Source organism: Podarcis cretensis (assembly GCF_951804945.1).
Source record: "Podarcis cretensis genome assembly, chromosome: 15".
Taxonomy (NCBI): Eukaryota; Metazoa; Chordata; class Lepidosauria; order Squamata; family Lacertidae; genus Podarcis; species Podarcis cretensis.
Window position 1 is genome coordinate 26,687,891 of NC_137185.1, and position 13,157 is coordinate 26,701,047.

At 43.9% G+C, this 13,157-nt stretch overlaps 1 protein-coding gene across 10 annotated transcripts in view; it reads left to right on the forward strand.

Moving 5' to 3' along the window:
* Positions 1-13,157, forward strand: part of NCAM1 (neural cell adhesion molecule 1) — a 214,857-nt gene that overhangs the window by 181,806 nt on the left and 19,894 nt on the right. For all 10 annotated transcript variants that reach the window (XM_079954651.1, XM_079954653.1, XM_079954654.1 and 7 more), the window contains 2 exons: positions 9,795-9,919; positions 12,503-12,683. In XM_079954651.1, coding sequence (XP_079810777.1) covers positions 9,795-9,919; positions 12,503-12,683 — 306 coding nt within the window. The remainder of the gene's footprint in view (positions 1-9,794; positions 9,920-12,502; positions 12,684-13,157) is intronic.

Consider the following 13,157-nt stretch of genomic DNA (forward strand, 5'->3'; position numbering starts at 1 on the left):
CAAACTGCCTCTGGAGGTTTGCTGGAGATACTCAGTTAAACACATGCTGGATGACCGCTTCTCATGAGCACTTTTAAGTTGCACCCTGTCTTGCAGATCCTGCTTTGAGCTTTGAGGTTGGACTAACCAAGGTTCAAAGGATGTAATGTAATGATTCTGATTATCTGCTTTTACCACTCTCCCTCCAAAGATCTCAGGTTGAAGTGCAGAGTCTATTCTCCCCTTTTTATTCTCATAACAACCCTGTGAATTAGATTGGACTTAGAAATAGTGACTGGCCCAAAGAGGGCACTGGAACCCAGATCTCCCTGATTTGAGTCCAACACTCTAATCACTACACCACTTAAAAGTCCTTACTCTAAAAATGGTTTGTCTTTTCCTGCAGTCTTTTAGGATTTCTTTTGAAGTCTAAAGCCAGTATCCACCTCTGCCAGTTTTGACAAGGCAGCCATGTAGGCAGAGGGAATCTGCATCAGCTCGCCACATTTTATGCAGCTGCTGCTGTATTCATTGAGGTCACAGCTACAAATGGTCTCCTATCCAGTTTCAGATAAAAGCAAATGATTAATCGCCTGTACCTAGCTGACTGCATGCCATTGCAACAAAAGGAAGCCTTTTGACTTCAACCCTGAATATTCACTTAATTTTATTATCCTAAAGCATAAAAGATCCACAGCAATTTGTTTATTTATAAGATTGTCTATATACCACTTTTTGGTTCCCAGAAGAGGGTCCCCAAAGCAATTTACAATAAAAAACTGAAATATAATACTACCTGTTTTAAAAATATTAAATCCAAGAGCAGTGTAGAACAACCACAGTTTGATTCGTAGGGGGGACAAAAGCTTCAAACCTAAAAGCTAGGTGGGAAAAATAACTTTAAAAATCTTGACAGCTCACCTGAAGTTGGAGGAAGAGGCCAACCACATCTCTTCGGGGTAGAGTGCCCCAGCCTGTCTGGAACTATGAAGAGAAGTACCTCACACCTCAAGAGTCTACTGCAGGATCCATTTGTGTTCCTAGAAGTTAACAGCCAGCAGAATAAACTCTGAAGGCACTGTGTAAATGGGCTTCCCTTTACTCTCCCAGCTGTCATCTTGGCTTCCCAGCTCCTTTCTCTTTTCAGTTTCATGTGCATGTTCTGAGCATGATCTTTTGTATGAACTTTTTAATAACCAAACTTCTTTTTCTCTTCAGCTAGTGGCACTTGAGAGTTATGCTAAGATTATCGGTTGGTTCGGACAGAATATTCTTACTAAGGCTCAGCCAAACTTTTGAACTATTTAAAGCTTGACCTAAATTGTGTGGGGGGTGGGGCAGCCTTTTTGGCCAAGCCCCTGTACTAATGTACTAAACATGTGAACTGTTATTTGTTTTTGCTGAAGCATCATAGTACTAATTTACATGAGTGTTTATGCCTGGATAATTATCTTTTTTTTTCTTCCTTTTTACAGCTTGGTGATGTGATTAAGCCAAAAATTCTGGCCAAATTGTGTGCTTTGGGTTAAAAACACCAAACACGATATGGACGTGCCATATTGATGCCTAAACATTTCCTGCCATGAATCCATCCTCACTCAAATTTATTCCTACTCTGAAATGAGTGCAGCTCAGTTTTTTACACTATTATAAGTGCTAGCTAGGGACGCAGGTGGCGCTGTGGGTTAAAGCCTCAGCGCCTAGGGCTTGCCGATCGAAAGGTCGGCGGTTCGAATCCCTGCGGCAGGGTGCGCTCCCGCTGCTCGGTCCCAGCGCCTGCCAACCTAGCAGTTCGAAAGCACCTCCGGGTTCAAGTAGATAAATAGGGACCGCTTACCAGCGGGAAGGTAAACGGTGTTTCCGTGTGCGGCTCTGGCTCTGGCTCTGGCCAGAGCAGTGATGTCACGCTGGCCACGTGACCCGGAAGTGTCTCCGGACAGCGCTGGCCCCTGGCCTCTTAAGTGAGATGGGCGCACAACCCCAGAGTCTGTCAAGACTGGCCCGTACGGGCAGGGGTACCTTTACCTTTTAAGTGCTAGCTATATTGAGAGCATGTTCCAGCAGGGGACCATAAGGCCCCTTCAGGCTAACAAATGGGCATGCATATATGACTAACAAAAAACATGTTCTCATTCACAATGTAAAATGGAATTATCCAAACTCATTTCATGCATTTATGCAGAAGTAAGTTCCACTGAGCTCTAGGGGAACCTATCCACACACCCCCCCCCCCAATGCTGTTGGACTTCCATTCTCATCAGCCCTAGCCAACATGCCCAGTAGTAAGGGATGATGGGAGTTGCAGTCCTACAACATCTGAACTATAACTTCTGGGAGGCTGCAGCCAGAGGGTTGTGCCAGTGTAGCAGGTGTGACTGAAGAATGTGAGGTGTCCAAGCCAGCAAGCACTACCCCCCAACAGAACCAGCTATAGCCTGAGAGAACTGTTGAGTCAGGGGCCACTAGAGACCTCTGTGTCTTAAGACAGAGGCAAGGAAGGCCATGAAGCCTAGGGTGCCCTCAGTCAGAGTGAGAGAGGATCTCTGCTGCTCTATATTGATGGCATTTATTCATTTTAGTATTTTAAAATTGTGAACCACTTTGGGTTCCTTGGCAGAAAGGCAGTATTTAAGGCAGTAAATAAAAAAATAAGCCAGAATGACCCATAGGTTCCCCATCCCTGCTGTAGATTGTAGCTGTGTCTGCACCCCTTGTTCAGAGCATGGGTATGGTGCCGGTGTTTGGGGTGCAACTAGTTGGTGCAACCCTGCTCACACGTTTACTGAATGCTTGAGTGCTCCTGTTTGAATAAGATCGTCGATACACACCTGTTCCAGATATGAATGGGTCTACTCCAAGCATATCCAAGCCTGGGTTAAGCTTCGTGTTTCTAACCCAAATGCACAATTTTAGGCTTTTAACAGCCCACTGTGGTTTGTGAAACACAATTCCATAGAGAATGGGAGAGACCTACATTGTGTTTCTTTTGCATTATGATGATTCTGAATTCGAGTGGTGCTAATTTCAGTTCATTACAGTTTCTTTAAAACTCCATTGGAGGCACTAGGGTCTGCCTGGGGGAAGGGCCCATATGCTTTGCATGCAGAGAAGGGTCCAGGTTCCGTCCCTGGAATGGATGGACTAATGTTCTAACTCATTCTAAGTCAGCTTCATCTGCTACTAAGCTTTGAGCAGTTTTCTAGGAGGAAGGGGCTTGCGATACGTTGTACAGAGCCCTTGTGGAATTAAAACAGCAGCAAAGAACCTACGATCTTAGAAGATAATTTCATAGCCAAAATCACTGAGAGTGTATCCAGGCTTTTGAGAGCTCTCTCGTAGAATTTCTCAGAAAACCTTTTTGCAATAAATAGGCTACAGGGAAATGACACCACAAGATGGGTTACATTCTGGCAAATGTGCTGTGTGGTGACATAAAGGAGAAACTGGGTTGAGGGAGAAGCAGCAAACATGCTTGAGCTCTTCTTTTGTAGTAGAAACCTTACAAAGATATGCTGCTGCTGGCGTTGGTAATATAGAGCAAAGAGCTCTGAATCCCAGAACTCATGAGCATTGCTTGGAGACGACAGAAGCACATGACAAGTGATGCAAGTTTGGCCTCACTTCCAAGTGGTGAGCAAGCAATGCTACTACTGAGCTTGCATCAGTGCCCAGATGGTTTCACATCAGGTGCCACAGGTCAGCTGTGTACAAAACCAGTTTGGCACTAGCCTGTGCCACATTCATAATATGGGCAAGTATTTACCCAGCTCCACAACAGGAAATCCCTCCTCATTTATGGCCTTTAGGGGACAGGAGAGTCATAATCTGCAAGGGCTGTGGGGGAAAGGTAATTATTTCACTATCATCTCAATGCTTTTACGACACCCGGGAGAGGTAACCTGGTACACTGCCTCCCCCCAGCCTGTCAGAACTCATTTGTCCCCATTTAATTTGCGCTGCAATGTAACTTCGTCTTCAAGCACTGTAACTGCTGAATTGCTTTGTGCTGTAATGGGATTTGCAAAACCTACAGCCTTCATTAGCAGCAGCAGTAGCAGCAGCAGTCAGAATAGTGTCTGGCCTAATTGACTATGGGGTTGGTGGCCAGCAAGGTAGTCAACACACTTTGTTCCTTTCAGTTAGAAAATAATTTTTTGAGGCAGAAATCTAAGGACACTTCAAGGGCCAGAAAACCCCAGTTCTTGATCAACAGATTTCAGAAAACAACTGCTCCACTTGATGATAGTTAGACTATTAGCCATACACTGTGTATTAGGAAACCTCCGTGAAGTACAATTAGCACTCACAACTTGAGCAAGCTAGGTAGGCGTGTCATCAGGCCACTGCTAGAAACAGGATGAAATCTAGGTGAAATCTTTCGATGAAGTCTACCATAGCTCTTCTTAATGTTCCTATGCAACAAGAGGTTTCTAGATGATGCACTAATGTATCGTGAGCTCTATTTTAATTTTATGGATGTATTTTTGTACCACCCACCCACATGAAATATCAATGCCTCATGGCCATGGATTCTGCCCTCTTCCACACATTTAATGTAATTTGTGAAAGAGCCTTGAGTGGTCTCTTTGTGTCAGTAGATCCTGCAGGGCAAAAAGACAAGCTGGCAGATAATGCTCCGCCCACATGTAACATGTAAAGTCCTTAAGCTAGTGGCTACCAGTGCATCCTGTGGCAGTGAGTTCAAGAAGTGGGCTGGATATTTTGGCAAACTGTCTGTAGGCGTGGCCTCTGTAAAAAAGCCAAAGGGGACCTCAAAGCCTTCCTGCACAGCCTCCTTTGAAGTGAAGGGCTCTCCTGTCAGATTGTTCCCAAAGACTGGCATGGCATCATCTGTGCCGAGAAAGCCCAACCTATGAGTTTGGACGTGACCCAGTACAGATTACACTTGGGGCCATGAATAATAAGAGGAACTAGGGGGAATGCATCACATAGTAATTTTTTTTGTTCATTTATTTTGACAGCGGTAATTTATTTCCCATTATTCCTGATAAGGCACCCTAATGGAATTGGAAATATATACAAGGCACACTTCACTAAAAGCAGCAGAGCTTTAATCATACAAGACCTCACTGCTGCTTCTGCTCGCCAATCATTATCGGAATGAGGGGTGGGGAGAGCAGGGTGTTTTGTTTTTTTACCTTTCTTTTTTTGAAGAATGCACACATGCACCCTGAGGGATGAGTTAGGACACTTCCTAATCAAACCATTTTTGCTAGGTTATGCTCCAGAACGCATTAATGCTGGAGGAAATTCTCTCTCTCTCTCTCTAGACTTCAGCTGTCTCTACAGAGGTAGGACTGATTTGGTGTTTGGATAGTGAGAAATTAAACACAACAAAAGTTATTTAAATAATAATAATAATAATAATAATAATAATAATAATAATAATAATAATAATAATGGTACAGTTATAACCAGCAAAAGTGTTCCACCTCTCTGCTATAGATAGACCTAAGGCATTTTGCATTTATTAAAAAAGAAAGAAAAAGACACTTGGGCTCCACACTTACCCTAAACAAACAGCATCAGGGCTGTTGCAAAACTGATTTGTCAAATTTCTTTGTCAGATGAAAGCCCATTAATTGACCCGCTGGATCAGACCAAACTTCAGTCTTCTCCAGTACTCACCAGTCAGATCTTGGTCCCTAATATCTACTCCTAAATATGTTGCTAGGTCCTCACCTTGTGAATTTCTCTTAATCCTTTTTAAAGATCCTGCACTATTGGCCACCACAGCATTCTGTCTCAGTGAGTTTCATAGGTAGATTATAGTTTTATAGATTAAGTTCCTCCACATACTGACTCCTTCGTTGGCTGAGTGCTAGTATGCTGGTGGGGTGGGGGCAAGTAGAGAGAAACATTTATTGGGCCACTTTTGCTTTCTGTATTTCTTTTGGTTCTGCAGTGTAGTAGAAATGAAGTACTTCTTATTGTCGATGGTTCCCCAGAATTTCCTGAATGTCCTTGTTTACTTTTTCCGCCATCAGCAAACCTGCATCTGAAGATGAAGCAGTCTCTCCATCCAAGGAGCCCTATGCTTTCTGCATTGCACTTGAGCAAAAACTCAGCAACAGCTTTGTTATAACTACATCAGTTGAGCCCCTTCTTGCCCAGACAGTAGAATTTTCTTCAGATTGAGGACGAGGGAAGTTCGGTTCCCACATTCTGAATAGAATCAAAATGCTTCTTTTCCCTGAAAATATCACTGAGAGTAGAAAAGGAAGTTCTGTGAAGTCTTGGTCTTCAGAGGTATTCTACCTTTGAATATGGAGGCTGTATTCATCATCATCAAACCTTTTATTGGCATCACATACAAACATCCATAGCAAATCAATATAGAATTCCCGCCTTCCCAGTGAATACTATGCTAAACTGGTCTTAATAGGATTATCCTTCATGAATTTGTCTTAAGCTTTCAAAGAAGGACTATACAAATTAGTGGAGGATGTATCTGTTCTCAGCGGTTGGACCTTATTGTGGCATTGACTTAAATACAAGACTCTTGGAACTAACAGTAGGGTATTGGCCATTGGCAAGATGCTTGGCAATATGTCCTGCAGTTGACAAAACGCAAAAGACATGATCCACCTTAAAGGTTTTTATGTGCAAGCCATGTCAAAAGTAACTTCAAACCGGCCTGGATTTACATCCTAGTACTGTACCAGTTTGTTAACTAGTCTCTGGACCCTAATCTATAAAGAGTCTCTGGGTGAATTCTGAGATCCCAAGAAAGGTTATTGAGGGCAAAGCCTTTGATCCTGTTAAGCAGGTAAAGGATTAATTGTTCATCACGTCCTGGGAAACAGATCAATAACCACTACCCAAAGAAAGCAACCTATTCACTCACCCTTCTGTTACTGTCATTTGCTCCCTCAGTGGCTGTCAAAGGACCAAAATCCACGTCAGAGCAAGTTGCCTTCCAAAGAAGGGGGAGCACAAATCAGTTCCCACAGAAAAGATGGATTGCGGAAGCCTCTTAGTCAATTATGGATTTCACCTTCCTCCCCCTCCTCCCCCGTGGCACAGTCAGCATGATAGGTGGCAAGAATGGCACTAAGGGGAAATGAGGGAGAAAGGGCACTGGAAGTAACCAGGGGAGGGGGCAGGGTGCCTGTCATTTGCTCAGGCCGTTTGCCTCTTAATGGAAGCATGATTGATTTGTTGCTGCTGTAGTGCCCGTGCTCCCCAGAACATGGATATTTAATTTAGGAAGGAAGGAAGGGCAAGGACATTTTAAAGGCAAAAGATGATATAAGGCAATACATGCCTTGTTATTGGCTTCCTTCTGTGCAAAACCTGCAAATATTGGCATCATGTTTGTTTAGTATTGAGAGAGAAATGATCACCTTCCACTTTGCACCTTTAGGTACATGGTACTTGGAGGGCCCAAGCCATCTGCTTATTTGTTTTCAGAAGCAGTGGGGTTCCATGATTCATCCCAAACCTTGACCTAGATACCTTAGGGATGTGCTGAGCCCCCAGGAAATTCCCAGGCTTTAATCAAAACCCTGTTGCCTTGACAATCTTCCGACATCCAAATCCCTAAATACACCTTAAGTTGGGGAAGGCATTTAGCAGCAACTCTAGAATAGAGAGCTCCATAGTCTCCTTCATTCTTTGACTTGGCCACACCCATGATGTAAGGGAAATGTTTTTGTATCATGGAGACCTTTCTCTTAATTCTTAATCAAAATGACCCTCCATAACTATAACCGGATTGAAGCTACCTTTTGATAATTTACTGTGTTTTGCCTTCTTATATTAACCTGAGAACAACTCTGCTGAATCAGGCCAAAGGTCCATGTAGCCCAGCATCTTGCTTCCCACGGTGCCAGTCCAACTGCCCTAGTGGGAAGTCGCAAGCTGGAAGATGACAGCAATAGCTTTTGGTCTGCCCTGAGTCTGTTGCTCATTGGCTTCATTGAAAGATTCTGAATTCTAGTGTGATGTGAGAGGGAGAAAACAGCAGCAGCAGCAACAGAGGGCAGGATGGAACCCTTGGCCCTTCTTTCTGACATTCTTCTAAATATTTGGAGTTGTCAGAATCTCATTGCCTGTGTGCTCACTTTTGTAGCTTTCATATAATCAAACTTATGGGACGTATCCTTTTCCCCACATGTTATAATCAAGTCTAGTTTTATTATTTGTTGGTTGTGTAGATGAGCCCATATTGTAAACCCAAAAGAAGACAACAGGCTGAAGGCTGTGTGTGTGTGTGTGTGTGTGTGTGTAAAGGCTCATCCACAGTTCCATGGCTTCTAGGCATGGATCCAAGAGGTTTTTTCTTTGGTCCCATCACTTTCCCTGGGAAAGCAGGCTGTTCACAGCTGAATTGGAGCAAACATCAATCAGCTTTTCTGTGGATTGGTGTTTGCTCTGATTTAGCGGTAAATAGTAAGTTTTCCTGGGGGAAAATGTCAGGTCAAAAAAAACACCCCGCCCTCTCAAACCTGTGCCTAGAAGTCACAGACCAAATGGAAGAAATTGTGGGATGAAAGGGGTTCAGGTAGGTAGCCGTGTTGGTCTGACTCAGTAGAAATAAATTAAAAAACTGTCCAGTAGCATCTTGGAGACCAACTGAGTTTGTTCTGGGTATAAGCTTTGGTGTGCGTGCACACTTCCTCAGGTACAACACTTCTTCAGATGAGAGGGGGAGAGAGAGCATGACTGTTAAGAACATGGCAGATAACAAGTCCTGGTTGGGTCAGATAGCTCTGTTCCTTTTTGTTAGTTCTAATGAGTAAGCAGCTTTGGGCAAGAAGCAATCCAGGAGAGTCTGTCAAGGAGAGAGAATTTGCAGTAGGAATGGGGAGACTTTGGTTCATTCGCATTTAAAAGCAACCCTACCTAATATGACCTTCCCAAAACAACATGAAAAGCAATGTACAGGCATCCTTCAAAATTTTCACATCTTCAAATTTTGCAATGCACTACTCCAGCCAAGTAATGTGTACAAAATGTATATACTAGGGTAAAGGGTGCGTAGTAATGCATATATTAGTGAAAATAGCATTTATATTTCATTATATTAGGGGGAACTGTTGTAAAATGTATATTCAGCAAAATTGCATACAGAAATGTGTATATTCGAAATTTGCACTAAAATGCTGATGAACTTTCTTGAGGCCTTTGTTGTTGTTTTTTAAAAAGTTACAAACTGATGTGAACGGAAGACTAGAAAAATGAGAAACAACGAAACTGAAATTAACAGATAGGACCTTCTCTGTTTTGCAGAGTACAATATTATCCTAGCAAAGGATGGCTACAATCTGGGGTACAAGATAGGATTTTCATACATCACTTCTTGTGCTTATAGAAGCTGGGAAAGTGATTCATAAATTGTGTAAATAAATAAACAGCAATAGAAGACAAGGCTGTTTAAATGATGAGGTAGCTAAGCTGGAAAAAATCCAGGATGGTTGAGTAAGCCAATTGGAGTGCTAAATGATCTGCCCATCATGGAGACTAGGTAAGAAGGACAGTTCTGCAGCTACCTAACTGCTTGTGACTGCCTTCCAAAAGAGTCAAAGAATCTGGGATAAGTTTCCCATAGGTTCTAAATCTATATGGAATCCACATTGAAAGCATTTAAGCATGTTAGTACTTAGACGTTTGGCATTCTGCACTCTGAATCTGCAAGTCCTCCCAGAAGGAACACAAGAAATGTGTGCTGTACAGCTGCAACCATTTTGAATTTCATGCTTGTGGGATTTCATTTATGCTTTCAGTAGTTAGCTGAGCCAATCATTTATCCTTGACAGGATGTTAAATGTGAAATGTACCATTTTTTGCAGGTGAGCCCAGCGCACCCAAGCTGGAAGGCCAGATGGGAGAAGATGGAAACTCCTTTAAAGTGAATCTCATCAAGCAAGATGATGGAGGCTCCCCCATTCGGCACTATCTCATCAAATACAGAGTTGTAAGTAAGACACTGGCATCTGGGCAAGCCCTGCGTAGTGTTTTATGAATTGTTTCCTGGGCTGTCAAGTGATTAAAAACATTTTTCATTCACTATGACTTCAGTCAATCTAAATTTGTATAAGTTTGCATATCATTCTGAAGCAGCCTTTTGCTTTTAGATGACACAGATATGTGTCTTAGCAGGCGCTTGCTACCTGCAGTCTTTAGAAATACTTGTGTTAAAAACAGCATTGTTTTAGAACAAAAATCTTGCTTCTGAGCTAATCCAGGACACATCTTTATTCAATTAAAAGTTATTTCCTTGGTTCTTCTGACCCAACGCCTAGCCAACACGGTGCCTTCCAGATGTTGTGGACTACAAATCCCATCAGCCCCAGCAAATGTGGCCAATCTTCTGGGATGATGGGAGCTATAGGTCTCTCCATTTTGGGGGCCCAGGCACCAATTGGGCTACCTCTAACAACTTGGGGCCATGTTATTTGAAGGGTTGCTTTACCCCATATGTGCCTAATCGGCTGCTTTGATCTGGGGAACTACTTTCACTTCTATGAGGACCATATAATGTCTATTCGGATTCTTTGGACCTTTCAGTGTAGCAGCACCTTTGCTTTGGAATTCCCTGCCTATTAACTTTAGGCAGGTACCCTCACTATACTATTGCATATGCCTGCTAAAAACAGTTTCATTTCAGCATGCCTGCCAGGCATATAATTCACTTACATGCACCTGTTTTTAACATTTTGCTAATGGTATCTGTATGTTATTCATAATTTTATGTTACTTTATATTTTAGAGGGTTTTTTATTAGGTGTTTTATAAGAGGAAGTCGCCAAAGCTTTCTGTTGCTGTTATGGCATCACAGGAGTGACGATAATCACACAGCTTAAAGCTGGGGTTAACTCTTTATTAACAGAAACACGATCTCTGAAGACTTGCTTGAGCATCAGGCCTAATGAGCACAGCAGCTTATCCCTGGTGGTCTTACTCTGAGAAACGCAGTTGCCGAGACTGAACGTCCCCACCTCCTCACAGCTGTCTGTCCCCTCCTCTCCAGGGCTTTCCCCAAGCACTCAGAGACTACACCTGCATGCAGCCAACCTCTCCTCTGCCCTTTTCATGCCTCTTCTGGTTCTGGGAGACAAGCGGGGAAGGGAGCTTGTTGCAGCAGGAGGAGGAGACACCCATGGCTCTGCACCAGCCCTGACTCGTCTCTATCTCTTAGCCCAGGCATAGGCAAACTCGGTCCTCCAGATGTTTTGGAACAACAAATCCCATCATCCCTAGCTAACAGGACCAGCGGTCAGGGATGATGGGAATTGTAGTCTCAAAACATCTGGAGGGCCGAGTTTGCCTATGCCTGTCTTAGCCTCTCTCCTACCACCCTCCTGCTTCAGTTTCTGCCTCTGATTCTGGACTTCTCTCTGCTACCAGCTCTCAGCTCACTAAGCCCTGTTACCTCTTCCCAGTCTTCTTCCTCTGACCACTCATTGTTGTCTCACCCCAGACTCTGAGCCTTCTTCCCTTGGTGGTTCCCCAGTTGGTTCCTCCCATTATACCTCTATGTCCAACCAGCCCATGACATAAGCGGCTTGTTGGTATGTGTTGTACAACTCTGTTTACAGTCGAATGTATTTATGTTTATATTTTTCTGTGTGGTGGGGGAGAGGCAGGATGACCAGGCCTGATCCCTGCACCAGCTGCAATATGACACAGCAATCAGGTCCAGGTCAAGCCTGATAGAGTCACCTGCCAGCAGTGAGACTGGCTTTGGATCCAGCCGAACCTCATTCAGGCTCAACCCCACCTCCTCCCCAGCTTTGGATCATTTTGGATCTTCCTGCTGGCAAGCATCCCACCATTGCACCTCAGTGAGTGCAGCGGGCTTTCAGTGAGTGCAGGGTTGAGCTTACCTTGTCTTTTCAAAGTGGCTTAAGGTGGTGTTTCTTCTTCTTCTTCCAAGTAAACATTTCTCCAGTGTTCTGTAGCCTCCTTGACTGCCAGTGGTTCATGATACGTGGGATGGGGAGATGTCTCCCCATTTTCCTGTGCTTACAGGAGAACCCCGCCAAGAACGTTGAGGGTTTTCAGAAAGTATAGGTACCCGAGAGGGCTGTAGAATGCAGACCCCCCAGAGCAGTGACTTATACACTGAAAGAAAGGGGACCCACAAAACTCCTCTGCCACCTCAAAAGGGAGGTAAGCACAAGACAAACACAGCACACCACCTGTGAAAATTTCAGCACAATTTTATTTCGCCTTTTGTGACTTTTAGACATACTTTCTTTTCTCGTTATTTGATGGAAAGTGGTAAAAAGACCCTCTCCCCGCTAAAAAAGACAGAATCGTTTTTCGGCCAGTCAGAAGCTATAAGGCATCTTCCTAGGCTCCTTTAATTCCTACTACTTTTGTGCCAAATGCATTACTTTAGGGCAGAGAGGAGAGGAGGAGAGAAACCGTTTGTCTGGATCTAGATGTTCTTGCATGTTCAGAAATCATAGCCTTGTCTAAACAGCAGCTCACTGCTAAACTGCCCTCCCTGCCTTTTCTATCCATTCCCGCAACCCACGCTGCATTTCCACAGAAGCATTCCGCTGAATGGAAACCTGAGATGCGTCTTCCTTCAAGCAGTGACCATGTCATACTCAAGGCTCTGGACTGGAACGCTGAATACGAGGTCTATGTGATTGCGGAGAACCAGCAAGGGAAATCCAAGCCTGCGCATTATGCCTTCAGGACTTCAGCGCAGCCAACCATCATCCCAGGTATGGCAGCAACCAGCTTCCCGCCATTGTTTTCTGCTTGGAATTAATGCAACAGCACCACATCCTTTAATGTGCTTGAGTTTTTTAAAAACCAAAAACACCAAAATCCTCAGCAACTTGCTTGCTTACAGCCATTCTCATAACCGGTTACCCATCTAAAGCTTTATTACTCAGCCTTGGACATACCAAACACGATAGGTCGATCCATAGTACAGTCCAACTGGTTTAACCATTTCCCCTGCCCGCCAAGTCCATGAAGTGGTAGTTCCTTGTAACTCATGGCACTCAGGTGAGACTCTTCAAACCCATCATCAAGGCAAAGGGCAAAATCCAGGTCCCGTGCCATTATTTCTGGCGATGTACTTCTTCTTTCCTCCAATGGCCAGTGCTGTGAAGCAGGCCTGGGGGACTTGTAAACCTTCAGATGTTGCTGGGCTACAACAGCCATGATCCGTGCCCACCGGCCATGCTGGC